The sequence below is a fragment of the Natator depressus genome, chromosome 2 (genome assembly GCF_965152275.1).
Source record: "Natator depressus isolate rNatDep1 chromosome 2, rNatDep2.hap1, whole genome shotgun sequence".
Taxonomy (NCBI): Eukaryota; Metazoa; Chordata; order Testudines; family Cheloniidae; genus Natator; species Natator depressus.
The window spans coordinates 79090610-79109605 of NC_134235.1; the positions used below are offsets into that span (position 1 = coordinate 79090610).

General features: G+C 39.4%; 1 protein-coding gene across 1 annotated transcript in view; it reads right to left on the reverse strand.

Moving 5' to 3' along the window:
• TTC39C (tetratricopeptide repeat domain 39C) overlaps positions 1–18426 on the reverse strand; it is a 61073-nt gene extending 42647 nt beyond the window's left edge. Inside the window, exons 1-3 of the mRNA XM_074944499.1 lie at positions 18222–18426; positions 2419–2467; positions 688–816 (exon numbers count right to left, since the gene is read on the reverse strand). Of these exons, the coding sequence (XP_074800600.1) occupies positions 688–816; positions 2419–2467; positions 18222–18358 (315 nt within the window). The 5' untranslated portion in view covers positions 18359–18426. The remainder of the gene's footprint in view (positions 1–687; positions 817–2418; positions 2468–18221) is intronic.
• Positions 18427–18996: the final 570 nt, after the last annotated feature.

An 18996-nucleotide genomic window follows, 5' to 3' on the forward strand; every position in this document is an offset into this window, starting at 1 on the left:
AAATAATAAAAAAAAAAAATCAGACTCCAGGTGGCTCCTTAGATAACTCCATCTCAACAAAGCCCAACTGATTCAATTCTGAGAGCTCACCATTAAACCCCAATGACATCCAGACACCAAAATCACCAGGTTACAATGAGGAACCAGAGTCAAGAGCCTCCTCTAAGAGCTGATAAAAGCAGCTGGTAACCTGACAGATACTCCAGTTGGGAGGGCAGACCAGCAGCAGAGACCACCACAAAAATCGGTGAGGTTATGACTGAACACTGTCTCTGATGTCAATATGGGTATGGGATAGCCTCTGCATTGAAATGGCAGAGATGATGGTTGTGCTACCCAACAGTATTCAGAATATCTAACCCAGCAAAAGACAACCATATGGGTGGCCCTATGGGAGCTGTCCTCAACTCTGGGTAAATCTCTCTCAAATTTCTAAAATGCCCATCGCTCTGGTAATTAGCCTCTCTAAACCTAGGAATTCCATATGCCAGCCCATCTGAACTGACACTGTCATGCAAATTGAAATTTTAGAGAACAAACATACCACAAAGATTCCCAACAGCAGTTCTGACATCAGCTCAGCCATGAAAACTCCTCTTGAATGCCAACGAGAAAAGGAAAGCTAGAAGGAAGTTTTCACAAACAGTTGCACACAATAGTTAATATTTTTACAGATGCTCCACTTACATTCCTTTTAATTTTATTCTTGATTGTTTCTATAACTCCAGCTTCTTCACTCTCACACAGTTTTTCTGTGGCTTTTAAATCATCACAAGCCAACTGCATTTTTTCTTCTTCAAATGTCATCATGGCATTCTTTCAAAAATAAAATGCAAAAGATTTGAATGACAAAACAAGAAAATTTACATCAGCTATTGGTGCAGTAACTATAGAGAAAAACTAAATAAGTCTTTCTAAAACACATTTGAGGATTAAATTGCTACTCAAGACTCATATACACAGCTAGATATATATACACCCCTTGCCCAACCGCATTTAAGTGTGCCTCACTAAAATGTCAAGAGACTGAAATCAGAACTTATTAGCTGACTCTGCCTCTCTTAACAAAACTGTATGTTTAATATATAGTTGAACTGAAAATACTGTCATATTACATTTGCTGAAAAATGCATTATGTTACATAAATTCACTTTCAATTACTGTTATGCAAGATTCAATTTGTGTCTGCGCACATACTGTTTTATATAATTTATTCACGTAAATAACATGCCTCAAAGTCAAGAACAAATAAAACCCGCTGCATTATGAGTGATAATGAGCTGAATCCCTATACTTCTTGTTAAAAACAAAAAAGACATTTCAGTTTCCATTTAGCCTAGCTAAAGAGGGTCTCAGGATAACTGACTTTTTCTGATACTTTGTCTAATGGAAATTCTGGATGACATAGGCATGCGAAGTGCTGTAGCTATCTTTAGAACAGTAACTAAGCAGAAGTTTTTCAAGGTACAGTGATGCTGTACTGTGCTGTTATACTGGTTCAGTAAATCAACTCAGATAAGCAAGCCTAAGAGATTTTCATCATGTTGGCCTAAGGCAAGAGGGAAAAAGCCGCCTTTAATATGCCTTTCCAAGTCATGTAGTCCACAGACTGAGGTGTTTAAAATTAATTTAATGTATAAAAAAGCACTTCTGGAATATTATAAAATTATCTTTTATTTAAAAAACAAAACAAAAAACAACAACTTTACTATTCTATATGTGGTTGCAGCCTAGGATTAAGCAGGCAAGTCACAATAAGGTCAACTTAAAAATGAGGTTCAAATACTTTCTTAAATACTATTAAATATGCTTTTAGATCAGCAGCTCGTTTTCATCCCTTTTCTCTCTTCTTCCTCCATATACGATGTACTTAACGCATTTTCATAAATGTGACCAGTCACACATTAATAACCTTTAGTCTACTAGCGTTCTTAGTCCTCAAATACCTCTGCACCTTCAAAAAGGGTACTAATTTAAGATGTTTTCACATGAAGTCCACCAGTTTTATTCTAAAATAATGATAAATGAGACTTATAATAAACTGTTCATTTCTAGGACAAAGCGGAATTTATGAATTTCATTTCAATAACTAATTTTTTTCAGTAAAGCAAGATAATCAGTCTTTGGCTTTTGCTTTTAATGGAACATGTAAATATTTAATAAATTTGAGATGCTGAATTTATAGAACCCTTTATTCCCAATTAAAACCGCATAAAAGAGCAAAACAAGTTAAGATTCCATATATGCAACATAATGAGTTATGCATGTTTTATAACTACATTATTTTAATATTCTGAAAGAGTTGAGCCTAACAAGAAAACACAAATGACCATATGCACCATATATGCCCACAAGGAAATTAACAATGATACAAACAGTGAGATGAATTCTCTCTGCCCAATTTGTTCACCCACTTACCAAAAAACTGACAAAACTGGCCCCAAAACTCATTAACGGACTGTGGTTTCTGTAAAAAAACAAACACAAAATGTAGTTATCACATGTAAACATACAGTTTACTAGAACACCTACAGAAAATATCTGATGTGAAATAAGGGTTATATGTCTGGGAATAAATCTGCTTCATTAGACCAAATTCTGAAATCAAAATTGGTTTATGCAAGATCATAATGTGGAAGAAGTGGGTACATGATACTCTCCAGGGAAAAAGCCACAAGATGGAAAGAATTCAGCATAATTCTCTGGATTTGAGTCACCCCTGCTAATTCAAGCGGTGGAAACTGCAAAATGTGTGTCTTTCAGGGTTTCCATGCCTCAAAAATATTAGCCCATGGGGGCGGGGAGACAAGCCTTGATATTGCAACTGCATCCAATGGAGCTTCACATGAGCCAGGAATTCACCTGCATGTATGCAGTTGCAAATCTGGGACAAATGTTAAGAGTGCCCTCCATGGGGGTTCTGCTAGGAAAGGGCCACTTCAGGTCTAAGGCCAGAAAACCATAGGATCCCTGAAGGTTGGGGCGGACGTGGAGATACAGTGATTCAGCAGGGGCACAAGAGACATACATTTTCCCTGCTCAATGTCACCTATTTTAGGGGCTCCACTCTCCAGCCTGGAGCCCTCCCAACAGAGCAGGTATTGAGGGATGCCTTGCACTATTTCAACCTTCTGGTGGGTGAGCACTCAGATGTTAAAGAACCTTGCAGGTACTGCCTGATTTATCCCTCAGCAGGGACCAGAAAGGTAGCAGAGGTTATGGCCTTCCAATGATAGTTTTGAAGGCAACTCAAAGGCTATCCTTGTTGATCTTGGACCAACTTTGTGGATCAAGATCTCACCTCACTGCCTGGCATTTCACACCTACCTGGCAGCATGTCCTTCAGTGAGCCATGCTGCGATTGGCCATACCCCACTGCCCAATTAATTGTTTTCTCCTATCCCTCAACTTCTGAACGGATTTCTATTTGTAAGAGTGATTACAATATTCCCTGGTATTCTATTTCTAGAAGTATCTAATGCATCTTTCATCTAGTCAAGCGCTCAGGTAATATGGTGATGGACACTGCAGAAATGTGTATATAACAAGAATGTGACTTGGAGACCTGAAGTTCCATTTTGATAGTTCATAAGAAGTCTGGTTCTTTATCTGCTTTGTTCCAGAGATCTAAAATAGGTTAGAAGTCTTCCTCATTATTTTTTAGTAAATGAATTAAGAAATTCTACATCATTGAAGGTTTTCCTTGTTTCATGGGAATTAAGGTCTAATTCCATGAGGGTGACAGCAATTCCTAGGCCAAACAGACAGTCAGGTTATATTCAGTACCTGGGTCAGGTTTCAGACTGAATGACCACAGCAATCACTATAAAACCCTGTCTATGGCTAAACATAGAGCTAGCTGTCAGGAACTCTTGTTATAATCTCAGCAATGCAACTGATCCACTGTTTGGCCTTGGACAAAACATTTGTTTTCCCATGTGTAAAAATAAATAAATATCATCATCCTTTTCATTATCATATCAGTAAAACTAGAATGGTTTGTGATGGTCTCAGAAAGCCAAGATATCAATGCAGGTTTTTCAGAGTTTACCCATGTTTTACTTTATGTATTATATGTAACAATAAAGCAAATAAGCTTGGAGGAAGTAAGAGAGAAAAAGGACTGAGAGGGAAATAAGAGATGGAAACAAGAACTGAAAAACCTACACTTCAAATACATATTAGAGTGTGTTTGATACAACATTTGTAAATATAAACCCATACATATTTTATAATATAAATCTCTTGCTGTGGGGTTTTTCAAATAAATATACCAATATACAAAAATCAAAGAGGAAAAAACACACTTCAAACAAACATTCTAGCTATTTTAATCTCCTGAATGCTATTGACAGGTAAACAAAGAGAATAGCCACCAGAAATATCAGTGTTATTTAGTATCTAAACTGTGCTCTACAGAGAGCCTGTGTACAGACTAGTAGAAACCTGTCACGTGTTACGTGTGTTTCAGTGACACTTCCACCTAAAACTCCTACTTAAATTCCAGTGACCTGCTTGAGTACTCTTTGAGTATAAAGGCTTTCCTGAATTGGGGTCTTTATAGCAGTATGAGTAATTTTACACTAATCTGCAAGATATTAAATTATTAGTTCTTAATGAGCAACCAATACTTCTAGCCTCACTCCCTCCCATTCATCCTGCATCAGATTAGACTTCCAGCATTTTACCCAATCTCTCCAATTCTTTGCACTCACATAATTTCTACATTGTAATTTAATAATCATCTTAATGTTCCCTGTCACTTCTTTTTGCCGCATCTGTTAGCCTGGTTTCCTAGCCAGCAATGTACATTAACACTGTTATCCTCACCATTCTTTTTGATGGTGTCAAGCATCAATGCTATTTTCTTGATGAGGATTTATGTCTTTGAACTATAGATCACCATAAAAAATATTAGCCAGTAAAGTGTTGGAAAGAGATTTACTGACTTCAGAAGAGTGCATCTCCTTATTTGCTAATCTTCTCCTGGAATTTAAGAGGAAAATACTGAACTAGAATGAAATGTGCCTCAATATACGTTATGTTTTTTAAAATATGGTTGGGGGGGATGATTTTTTCTTAAAGACATGAAGGGGAATGAACACCTATCATCTTTAAACAATTTTCAAAGAGTTGCACGGGGACTGTGCTACAGTAGTTTATTCTATTCCCCTTTGTTTTGTTTTTCCCAAAATAATCTTGTGAAGCTCATGTGACTGTACATTTCTCAAGTGAACATAACATTTAAGAAATATGGAGCTAAAGCAGTTTTAAACAGGAACTTATTGTAAGAAGTTTTACTTAAATTCCATATTTTAAGGTGAACATGTCAAGAGTGAAAAAAATCCAATTGCTGAATTGTCTTTGAGATCAATTACTGCAGTGAAATCATGTATTAAGTATGCTGGTGATCTCTTTCTAGGTGCTAAACTAGTGATCAATAAGTCTTTAGTTCCTTAGCTCGCATGTATCACCCTTCTTGTGTAAAACAGTAGTATTACACCAATTCTCCTGCCCTTTGTCAGCTCAAATGCATTCTGTAAACATTGCCAGTTATTTCTAAAGACTTCCCCGTGCTTCCGAAAAAGATATAAAAAAAAAAAATCAATACTATCACAGGCTATTTTCTTTCATCAGTTATTCTCCTTAGGCAATTACTATATTATAAGGGATCATAGCTTACTTACAATGTTATAAAAATCCTTACCCAGCTTGTTGAAGGGAGGTGAAAAAAATTAGGTTGTATCTGTGCAGTAGATGATTTGTTAAGTAATATTTTGCAACATATTTTCAAAATTACATTGAAGTCAACACAACTATAAACCTCAAAAAGATGTTGCAAATTAAAGTAGTAAGGAAATATGTTTGAAAATCCTTAACTATTACTTTGGATATCTAGGTGCAAAGCAGAAGGTGTTTTTATGGTAAAATCGTGTAAAAACAGGATTAACAAGTATTTACATTATCTTAACGACAGTAGTGCTGCTAGATGCCACAATACAATTATGCCAGTGTAGTTCATTTCACTATGGCTCTTAATATAGCTAATTTTGTTTCAGCGGAAAGAGGTGCTTGCTCTGCCCCTCCCTGATGTATGTATTTAACTCATATAATTAATGTTAATCAAAGTTTTAAGCATGGTTTGTGGAAAGAATAGAGCATTTGTCATAGAAAAAACTGGAACTGAAGGGCAGAGGCAGAAGTGACAACCATTCTTTTCTTTTCATCATTCACTGGTCTTCTCTCTTTTTCTACCCTTATTTTACTTAAGTATATTCCACAATATTTAGAAATACGACATTTTTGAGACTTTCCTTTCAATCTATATCCGATACTTATCGCCACGCTCATCCAGAAGGGAAACCATGCCAGGCTTGATCAAACCCAGCTTTCTTAGGTTATATGTCCAATACAGCTAGTTCCTACAGTCCTGGGATACTGTAGTAGGCACTATGATTCCACCAATACTTAATCTTCTTTCCAAATTTGCATTTAAAGAGTTCTTCCTTCAGACGACGCCATATACTTTTCAGTCTTATCTCCATTTACCCTCACTTTTGTAGTTTAAAAAACCAGCTAGAAAAGAACTGCTTTCATACTTCTGAGTTTACTAATACAAGCTACATACACTAATAAGTAGCAGTTCACAGCAATGCCCCTTTATTAACTTGTTTCTACTCACTTTAATGCAAATGTCTGCTATTGAAGTAATAAGATTCTAAATTTACATAGAGGCCCATTTCTTCATGTGAATGACTACTGTAAATACTGCTTACTTCAGCAGTTCATTTTTAGTGATGGCATCTTAGCTTTCTATATATATTTACTAATTTTGTCTCCAATGCTTCAGGGGAGAGATCAAGACTACCCTTTCCCCCTCCCGTTTTAGTTTTAACTAGGAATAGTATTTTTTGGAGGAATGGGGGGGTTTAGGTGAAAATAATGCAACAATTAAGGCATTTTAAGAAGAAAAGAGATCATAAAAATGAGATTTAGGCTTAGTCAAATTCATGACTATGTGCCTCTGATGCATGCACCACTATTTTTCCATTACCTGTGTACTCTATTGTTGTACATTAAAATATTCTGAGAATTATTTCATTTGTTTTTTATATGTAAGGTTTGATTGCTCCTTACAGAAATTAAATACTTTTGTAAATGTGGGTTTAACGCATGATAGCTTCAGAGTCTACACCGACTTTCAGACAGTATTTATATATGGTACCACATTATATGCAAGGATGCTACGGCTCTTGAGCATCAGTTGCCTCTGCAAAACAAGTGACAACTTGGATAGCTGTAAAATCTGCAAGCCACTGCCAGAAAGCACTGAAATTCAAGCCAGTGAGTGGCCTTCAGAATGGCCAATAGCTTATCACCAGTGAAGCAGCGCCGTAAAAGAGTAACTCTACAGTTGGGGAAATTTGTAGAATTCCATTTTCTAGGGTTTTAAGCTACCTCTCTTGTAATACTGATTTCAAGAGAAGAGGACATGTATTTATGCGCACATAATGCAGTAGGTAGTATCATTAGTCTTAAAACAAGAGTCCCTAGAATAATTTTGATGCAGCAAATGCAATGTGAAGTTTTCTCCAAAGAAGCTGAAGGGAAGCTATTAACTTGTGGCAGCTATGTGGTCTAAGTGTGTATTTTCATTCATTCAAGGTTATTTCTGAAACCTGATTGAGGGATTCAACTGTCTAGATGAAAGATCCTCTATTCTCTAAATCTGAATTTACCCCTTGATGAGGGAAGTTGAAAGATCAGCTTCCTTTAGCTAGCCCCTGCTCCTGCTAAGTTAAGGCCTGGTTTCCAGCAGAGTCTTCAAGCCACTTCTCTGGGTCTCTTCATAACAGAGGCACGATTAGGGCTCATCTCCCCCACCCTTGCAGGGGCATCGAGCTTCTCAGAGCCTGGTTCCCTAACATCCTTTCCCATGAAATTCTACACTTCTACCCCTCACTGCATTTTTCTTGCTGACCAAAAGAAACAAAAAACCCAAACAAAACACACACACACTTCCTACTTTTCTCATTTCTGTAGTTTCTGCTTAGTACATCCCCCAATTATGCACGTTTCCTCTGCCTCTCTTCTTACTGCTATAGGATAAGGGGTTTTTTTGGTTTGTTTTTGCTGGTCTGGATAGGGTCTACCAATTCTACCCAGCAGGGCCAGAAACCCTACCCTCCACATTGTTCTAATGTTGTTCAAAGTCAGCAGGACACATGCAGGAAAAAAAAATTAATTTGCCCTGTTTTGTTTTTAAACTCAAGTCCCGCTGATCAAGACTGTAAACCTCTGAACAGTCCCAACAAGAGCATACGTGTGTGAAAATTAGCAAGAAGGACAGCTGTTAAATCGTCAATTATATCAACAGATTGCCACCCCCCTCTTTTCCCGGAGCTTCAGAAAGGTTTCCAACTTTTTCCACAGCTGGTCTTCCATGTATAAGTTGTCAAGAGATGAGAGATATGAGGAAATGAGCATGGACAATGAATCAGCAGGCCTCTCATCTCTTACCAGTCGAGTGATACATAAAATCTTGGTTTCATGTGCATTTTATTAATGTTTTTTGAAATACTAGCACCACGTACATCGTTATTTTAAGACTTTTCCAGAAATCTGGCATTAAAACACACCACTAACTCCCTGCTTCCACAAACACAAGTTCCAAAAGCTGCCACATTTTAGCTCAGATCAAAATTTCAAGTAATATTCACCCAATATTTAAGGACCTTCCCCCCACTTGCTAATTTAGCAGTATCTAGAAATGTATTCTGGAGTCCATTAGAATGTGACTGATGAGATTATGAAGTTGAAAATAGGCTTATCAATGCATCCAAATAATTAAGCACCACCAGAAGATCACGAACAAAATACAAGATAATTTTAAATATTTCCCAAGCTAACAATGAAAATTAAAATATTATTCCTTCTAAACTTATGGATGGATCGGATAACACCTACTGACATATTTTCAAAATGGCAAACAAATCGTTAGGAATACAAAACATTCACAACCAAAACATATACATCTTTTTGGTCTGTTTAATCAACAGTGAATAATCCTTTAATGGATTTTAATGTAGCTTGTGCAAATACAAATATAATCTTAGAAAACATTAGACACATGTACACTATTAAACACTTTATTCAAAAATTAGCTGTATTAGCAATTTCATATCAGAATTAAGGAGCTGAAAGATTTTGATCTAATGACTAAGGACCTACTTGAAATGTGGGATGACTGTCAAAAAATTGCAGCTGAGTTGCGGACAAGACATGGAAAATTGTGGAAAGTAATAATGGACCTTATTATTTGCAGTAATAATATCCATTACTACTTTTCTGTGATTTTTCTGCTGTCAGTTGTCCAGGGCTGTGAATGGGGGCCCAGAGCTGATAACAGGAACATTGGGTTGGGGCTCCCAGCTGTCAGCCACATTGGGCAGCCAGGGCTTTCACGGAGAGCCACGCACATGGTGGGGATCCCGCTGTCAAAACTCCAGTGGACGCCTAATATTGCAGAATCAGCAGTATCACCAGTTTAAAAGGGCCTTCCTAATGACATATTCATTGCAAACAGGAAATATAAAATGTGTTTAAAAGTTACACTTGCCTAATTAACTTTTAAAGTTTGTTTTAGTACTAGTTATAGAATATATCGTACATATACACAATTGATACTTTTCATGACCAGTAGATACCAAGGTAATCTATTGTATAGTCACAGTAGTTGGCACTACTGTTTCCAGTGCTGGCATTCAGATACCACTAGAACCTGGTTTCTGTAACATACATATGTTGACCAGTTTCAGTAAATAGTACTGAAAAGGCACATGTCTTTCAATTAACTTAGCAATGTACTGTGCATATTGCAGAAACAATCATCCTCCCACACATCAACACTGGATGAAAGACACTGATGTCATTCTTCTTTTAGTAAAAGCCGCCTATGCAGAAAGAGAAAAACAGGAAGAATTAGTTTCCACTCAAGCTAAAAATATCTTTAAAAAATTAAAGACATTTAACTTATTTTTTGTTTGACAACTGGTCATTGTACTGACTCTTACCTTAAATCTGAGAGAAGCTCTTTTCTTCTAACTCTTTCTTCATTGCCACTGCAGTCTTTTCAATGGACAAAACTCCCATCATTCAGCTGTCACTGCTTTGAAGCTTTGTGTTATCTTGAAACAATAAGTTTCTTCATGTTAAATCTTACAAATATCTTAAAATCTAGCTGCAGTTTTTATATTACCCACACAGTGAAAATTCTGATGTTTGTGCTTGCAAGCTTTTACCTCATTTTCTGCAGTTCTACCTATGATGGTGTTCCAAAAGTCTCTCTTCAGCCTGTCCCAAAAAAGCACGCAGCAAGTCTCATATTCGCTTTGCTTCACTATTAATATTCCTTCCCCTTCATTTCATTCCCTAGTCTTGCAGTCTTCTATACTGTCACTTTAAAAAAAATCTCAATTATATTCACTGCTATTATTGTAACTCGTCCTTCCTGTCTTACTGTTTTCCTATTGCTATTTCTAAATATCTTGCTCTTTACCTTGTAGCCTGAGCACTTTGGAACTCCCTTCCCCTCTTTTTTGATTTCATTTAAATACCATTTCAACACTTAATTGATGCTTTATTTGCTCTTTTAAATTCAACTTCTGTTCTCTTCTGGAATGAGGAGTTTGATGCTTGTTTTTGTGGACTGTCCTTCTGTTACCCTTTCTCGGAATTACTAAACAATGTCATTATTACTGGGCTTTGTTTCTTCTCTTTTAGTAGTTTTTAGACTACTATGTTTAGATGCCTCAGAACATGGGACTTAAAAAAATATTTGAAAAGAAGGATTAGAATGGCCCATGCTCTGTTCAAGGTAGTCATAAACTCACTATAATAGGTCTTTTCCATTTCTAACTACAATGGTCTGATTAATCCATCCAGAGACTAATAGCTCAAGGAATAAGCCAAATAGCAAGAGTATAGTGTTGCCACATCCTCCCACAAAAGCAGTGCCTTTGCGATTTAAAGGAATGAGATGTGTGTACTATTCTTCATTGCAACATTAGCAATTTTACTTTTTAAAAAAATGTAAGGACGCAGAATTACAATAGAACCTCAGAGTTACGAATACGAGAGTTACGAACTGACCAGTCAACCACACACCTCATTTGGAATTGGAAGTACGCAATCAGGCAGCAGCAGAGGACCCCCCCCACACACACACCCAAAAATGCAAATACAGTACAGTGCTGTGTGTGACGTTATCTGATAAAATATGACCATGTAGATCATTGTTGCTACCACTTATATAATTGCAACAAATCTTGTATAAAGTATGTCATGTAAGGTGTCTACGGAAAGGTTATGATTTGCTGAATATGATTATGCTATTTGTATGCATGTATCACTTTCGTATCTGAAGTTATGGATATTAACTATGTACCTGTATTTCAAATGTTTGCTTATGTGGTAACATCCACAAGGTATTTAGCCCGCACTTCTTGAAGGGACTATTCAAGTTGAATGACCCATCAAAGATCACTTAATTCACAATGGAAGATGCCTATCTACACTTAAACAACAAGGAGTTCGGTGGCACCTTAAAGACTAAACAGATTTATTTGGGCATAAGCTTTTATGGGTAAAAAACCCACTTCTTCAGATGCATGGACTGAAAATTACAGATGCAGGCATTATTATATTGACACATGAAGAGAAGGGAGTTACCCCACAAGTGGAGAACCAGTGCTGACAAGACCAATTCAATCAGGTGGATATAGTCCACTCCCAATAATTGAGGAGGTGTCAATTCCAGAGGAGAGAAAGTTGCTTTTGTAGTGAGCCAGCAACTCCCAGTCCCTATTCAAGCCCAAATTAACGGTGTTAAATCTGCAAATGAATTTTAGTTCTGCAGTTTCTCTTTGAAGTCTGTTTCTGAAGTTTTTGTGTTCAAATATGGCTACTTTTAAATCTGTTATAGAATGTTCAGGAAGACTGAAGTGTTCTCCTACTGGTTTTTGTATGTTACCATTCGTGATGTCAGATTTGTGTCCATTTATTCTTTTACGTAGAGACTGTCCAGTTTGGCCAATGTACATGGCGCATGGTACATAGGGACTAGGAGTGGCTGGCTCACTACAAAAGCAGCTTTCCCTCTCCTGGAATTGACACCTCCTCCTCAATTATTGGGAGTGGACCACATCCACCCTGACTGAATTGGCCCTGTCAGCACTGATTCTCCACTTGTGAGGTAACTCCCTTCTCTTCATGTGTCAGTATAATAATGCCTGCATCTGTAATTTTCACTCCAGGCATCTGAAGAAGTGGGTTTTTTACCCACAAAAGCTTATGCCCAAATAAATCTGCTAGTCTTTAAGGTACCACCGGACGCCTCCTCGTTTTTGTGGATACAGACTAACACGGCTACCCCTGATACTATCTACACTTAATGGACTTTCCTGTGAATGTTCTAACTGGAGTATGGGGGATGCCCTCTACTATGACTAAGCAAAGCATAAATGGACATGTGATTTGCCCATGAGACTCGAAACACCATCTTGTTCCCTGTAATTATCAACTGTGAGAAGAATGCATCCTGGAAACATATAAAAGGCCCTGGAAACATCCCCATTTTGCCTTTTTCCTGCTCAAACCTCTGGACTATGGACTTATACTAATGGGAGCATTCTAACCAAGGGACTGAGGAACTTCCAATGATTTGGAAGCGATCGAAGACTTAACAAGCCAGCAGTTTATTTCATCACTGCTTTACAAGCCTGATCCAAGAAGTTTGCAATTGTTGTATGTATTTGATTCCTTTAACCGATTTTAACTCTCACCTTTATTTCTAAGAAGAAATGGTGACACTGTGTTAAATGCAAACTATTAACAAAATAAAGGGAAAGGAGCATTTTTCTTCTGCATAGTAAAGTTTCAAAGCTGTCTTACATCAATGTTCAGTTGTAAACTTTTGAAAGAACTATAATGTTTTGTTCAGAGTTATGAACAACCTCCATTCCCAAGGTGTTTGTAACTGAGATTCTACTGTACTCATCTCACTTTTATTTTTAACCTTCTTTTCCTGCCTTTCTCCACTATCTCCTTTCCACACAGATCATGGTTCTGTTTTCCTGCATTTTCTTATACGTCTTCTTCCTCTTTGCCGCTATCCCCTTAGACCTTCCCCCACATCCTGCCCTATATTCTCTTCTCCCCATAAAGTTTCTCTATCACACTTTTCTTATTTCTTACATTTATCTTTCCCCACTTCTTCCCCATGCACGCACCCACAGCTTGAAAATTTTATCACAACTTATAGCAAAACGATTAAGAAGGGCAACACCCAGGTGAGAAGCCAAATGTCTTGCGAGGGTTGCTGGATTCTTAACAAGGTGCTGCACTGGACCCACATGGAGGCTTCATCTTGTGTGTCAGTGTCCAGTTAGGAGGAGTCAGAGTTGAAGATCCTTCCTCTCTCTACTGTGGCTAGCAGAAGGTGAAAAAGATCATTCTCTGTAAGCCTATCTGCTGCTGCAAGATTGGTACTCTGACACTCTCCTCCCACTGCCTTTGATTCTGGTCCCCTTTTCCAATTACTAGATTTCCAGGTCTAATTCTATTGTTGCTTTCACAAGCACAAGAATAAAATTAACCTGTTTGTATTATTTTCAGTGTTGCTCAAAAAACCCTGAACAGCATCAGTGAAATCTGACAAAACTCCAGTGAGTTTTTATTCTCTGACAACCTGACAAAGATACAGTAGAACCTCAGAGTTACAAACACCTCAGGAATGGAAGTTGTTCGTAACTCTGAATAAAACGTTATGGTTGTTCTTTCAAAAGTTTACAACTGAACATTGACTAAGTAAAGTTTCAAAGCTGTATTATGCAGAAAAAATTGCTGCTTTCCTTTTTTTAGTACTTTATTTTTAACATAGTACTGTATTTGCTTTATTTATTTAATCAGTCTCTACTGCTACCTGATTGCATACTTTCGGTTCCAAATGAGGCGTGTGGTTGACTGGTCAGTTTGTAACTCTGGTGTTTGTAACTCTGAGATTCTACTGTACAAGTACCCCAGAAAGGCACTGGAGCTATCTGTCTGCAGAGTTAAGACAACATTTAATCAGTTTATATTTGGTTCATGGTTGTTTAGAAGGTTGTCATGACAACCACTATGGCTAGAATTTAAGCTTTTATTTAAAAAAAAAGTCTCTGTAGAAGTTGATTATATTCATCCAGGAAAGCTGCCTGTTCACTAACATCAAACTCATTTTTCAAGCCTCAATGATCATCCTCTGTCAGGTGTGCTTTAACATATGGCAAGTCATAAGTTTTGTCCCAACAAGATGCCAATTAGTTTACAAAAGCAGTCATTCCAGTTGCAATTATTTGCATGACTTGATGTGTGATAGATTAGTTCAACTGCCTAGTTTGTTTGATCTACAAGCGGATAGGCTGCTTACACAGAGACAAAAAAGTTATTACTTTCTTGCTTAAATATCTGTTCACAATACTGAGGAAAAATAAGCTCTCTTGTGAGTCAGTTCAGTGGTTCTCTACCAGGGGTACCCCTTGGGGGTACTCAGCTCTTCCAGAGGGTAGATCAACTCATCTAGATATTTGCCTAATTTTACAATAGGCTACTTAAAAAGCACTCGCGAACTCAGTACCAACTAAAATTTCACATAGACCATTACTACTTTATACTGCTGTACAAATTATACACTTAAAAGAACAATATTTGTATTTCAATTGATTTTATAATTATATGGCAAAAATGAGAAAGTAAGCAATTGTTCAGTAATAGTGTGCTGTGACGCTTTTGTATTTTTATGTCTGATTTTGTAAGCAAGCAGTTTTTAAGTGAGGTGAAACTTGGAGGAGTACGCAAGACAAATCAGACTCCTGACAGGGGTACAGTAGTTGGGAAAGGTTGAGAGCCACTGAGTTAAAGGGAATATCCATTGAGAGCTAACACCGATTTACGGGGTAATATGCAGGGAGGTCCAGTTAAGATTTCATTCCCAATCCAATTTTCCCTCCTTAAGAACTGAATTATGGTCAGTTTTCAAATATATGTGGTATTAAAAGCTCATGCTCATGTTTTCTGGGGGGATGCAGGGAGAGAGGGAAGAGGGCCTCATGTGCGATAGGAGGGAGCGAGCGAGAAAAATTCGGACTGATTTGGGATGATGTACTCAGTGGCACATCCAGACTATCACCGTGTTCCTATAAACGAATTATGAATTTATGGATTACAGACCTGAATTAATATGCTTCATGGGATCTTTCAGGAGCCAAGTGAGGAAAGATGAAATAGTTGCATTTCTGAAGAGCAATTTTAAACTAGTTAGTGAAGTCAAAGCATTTGCTGCATAATTTTCAAAAACCCTAGAGAGTTTCCATAAGAAACACTGATTTCTGCTTCACTCTTTCTGAAATCAGTCTATTTTCAGAAGCCATTTGAAAATGACATAGGTCTATTTCAAAAGCTTAAACTAGCTGGATGGAGAGGGCTATAAAACAATTTCTACCATAGTTTAAATACATACTTGAAGAAATATGCATAAATATGCAAAATGCACATTCTTCCAAACAGGTTTCAGAGTAGCAGCTGTGTTAGTCTGTATCCGCAAAAAGAAAAGGAGGACTTGTGGCACCTTAGAGACTAACAAATTTATTTGAGCATCAGCTTTTGTGAGCTTCAGCTCACTTCATCGGATGCATGCAGTGGAAAATACAGTACGGAGATTTTATATACACAGAGGACATGAAACAATGGGTGTTACCATACACACTGTAACAAGAGTGATCAGGTAAGGTGAGCTATTACCAGCAGAGGAGAGAGAGAAAAAAAAACAAAAAACCAACAACACCCTTTTGTAGTTTTCTGAGCGTCACTGATGTCAATAAGATTAACATCCGTCTCTAAATCTGATGAACTGCAGGTCTCTCAATGCGGCAAGAAGCTGTTCTTTAGAAGAGCACTCCCAATTAGGAGCTATTTCTAAGACTTTACTTTCAAGCACACAAGGATAAAAATCTATTGCTAAATGACTGATAGCTACTTGGAAGTTAAGGATGTTTCTTCAGTTCTGGTTAGCAAAAACATCTCTGACACAAACATACAAAAGAGAAAAACTGACAGGAAAACAGTCTGAAAAGTCAAACACAAATTATACCTTATGCCTGAACTTTCTTATCTCTAGGCTGGAAATCTACAGTTTATGGTTGAACTGTCAGCCTTGGACATTCTCTCCCATTTTCATTTCTACATGAAGTTCCGATCACTTAAATTATTTAGGAACAAAATATTTCAAAAGATCTGGACTTTTGCAGTTAAAATTGCAACTAGGACAGTGATTCTTAACCTATGAATCATAACACCACTTACAATCCATTTTCAGATAAATCAGATTTGACCAGCTGCTCATAATTAGTCCTCAAGTGTCAAAAATTAACTATAGCATGGAATCATGAGGCACCTCATTTTAAGCACAAGGGAAAAGAGATTGAGACATCTGAGGAGGGACATTTCAGTCACTGAATATGGGTTCATAATATGAACAAGACTGAAGCTTTGATCCAGGCAAATATAGTTTATTAAAATAGTCTGTGAAACTTGATTTTCCCTTTGATGTTTAAATTGTAATAATCAATTTATAATAACAAGAAAACTAAAACAAGATTTTATGGAAGACTTCAGAAACAAAGGTTCCCTATAACAAGATGAACAATCTGCTGGACACACAATTATTAATACATACAACTTTTGAAACAGGAACATAGTAAAAACTATTTTTAATATCCTAGATTTTTAGATCTTAAGTCATCACTTCCCTCTGCACCCAAAAAAGTTTTATTTGTATCGAATTTAATTTTTGTAAATGAAAAAAATAAGGAAGGCTCTGAAATACTTGCAATACCACCAACACAGACTTGTTTTTAACTCAATTTAGGTCTTAAATGAATATTCTGCTGTACAGATAATAGCACTGTGGTGCATTTAAATTTAGAAAACAACACCTATAATGCCAGAGCTCCAATTATTGAGAAGAATTAACTCTTTCCATAACTATACAGGAAACATAACTATCTTAAAACTAGTGTAGACATAGAGTAACATCTGCTGTTACAACTATATTCAAGTAATTTCTAGAAAGTGACCTCTTCCTTTAACTAGATACAAACACATGGTACACATTGTCTTGTTATTTCATGGCTTCATCACACTAGCATTCAAGAACCTCCTGTCACTATCTAGTCTCAATCCAAGTCACTCACACACATATAATCTTAAAAGCTAAAAATCCTCAGGATGTTTTCATTGGATGACACAAGTATATTAAGCAAATCTTATTGTTTATTCTTCTGTGCACATGCATAGCTACTCATCAGCATTTGTGAGATTTACAAGTGCCTGTCAAGGAAAGGTAAATTCCCCTGGTTTTCATATATATTTTTTTAAAATGGTGGTTCGCCTCTGTCAAATCAGGTGACACAGACTAACAGTTTGCAAATGTCATATATTGAAATGTTTCTCTAGAGTTAAGATTTATTAACCTAAATCTGTGAATCCTCACTTCTCGTGCAATGCTAGGACCGGTTTAAGAGTCAGAGGCAATCTTTTTCTTGCAGAGTAATTCGAGGGACAAAATGTAACGTTCAGTGCTTAATCTGCCCTAGGGAACTGAGAGAACAGCCTGACGGCATCACAAAACCACCTCCTGAAGTAACCGTTTGCACAAGGAAGTGCTCTGGTAGCCCCACGCCCGCCATGGGGCGTGGGGGGGAGGGGGGGAGATGTTTGCCTCCCCAGCTCAGGCGGGAGCGCACAACCACCTCCGCGCGCGGCTGGCCAGGCGGCGTGGGAAGAACGGAGGCGGCTTCGCACACGCACCGCGGGGGCGGCGGAGAGCACCGCACCACGCCGCCCCGGGCGGGGGCGGGGGCGGGGGCGGGAGGGAGCATGAGCCGGGGCAGGTGTTGGTGGGGGAAGCCGAGGCGCTTGGGCCGCTAGTGGAGGTGCTGAGCTGGGGCTGGGCTGGGGCCAGAGCCGGGACACAGGCAGAGGACGGGGCGGCTGGTGCCGGCGGGGGACGGGGGGGGCAGCAGCCCCTGCCCCTGGAGCCCGGCTCGCCGGCGGGGGGAGAGAGGACTCGGGGCGGCGGGAGGCAGGTGCGGGGAGAGCCGGTGGGGCCCGGCGGAGGCTGGTACCGGTATTTCCTGAAGAGCTGGTCGGACTCGCGGAAGCCGTTGTTCAGCAGCATGTTGATCCCGGCCAGCGCCAGCTCCGCGTCCTCGAGAGGCAGCGGCGACTCCTCGTCCTCCAGCGGCGGCTGCGACCCGGCCATGGCGACGAGACCGAGCCGGCTCCCCCGGGCTCCTGTCACCTCCGCCGGGATGGAGGCGGGAGGGGAGCCGGCCGGCGGCGCCGCGTACGGGAGACCCCGAGGGCGGGGATGCGCGGGGAGGAGGAGGAGGAGCCTGGGCCGCTCCTTCGCTGTGGTGCCGGAGCCTGCTCACGCACCCCCAGCGCTACTGCACAGACTTTGATAACGCGCATGCGCAGGTGTATCTGCGCGTGCGCGATGTGGGCGACGAAACTGCTGCCTTTATCGCCTGTCCGCTCTTGCCGTGGAAGCCGGGAGTGGGATGGGGTTGGAGCGGCCTAGCGGCAGCGGCGCCTACCACTCGCCGCGCGCGGGGCTCACGAGGCTCCAAGCCGGGGAGGAGGTGGGGCCGTGCGGGCTGCATCGCTGACAGGAACGGCGGCAGGGGGGCGCTAGGGAGGGGGAAGGGCTGGGCTCGGTTCAACCCCCTCAGCCAGCGGGTGCGTGCAGCGAGCGCGGACTCTGCCCGCCGCAAAGCGCAGAGCCACCCCCAGCAACAGCCGCTGTCCCGGGCTCCTCCAAATGGGTCCCGAGCCAACTTGGCAGGCTAAGCAGGAGGATTTAGGAGGCAGAGGGACCCGAAGAGGAGCTCTGTGTAG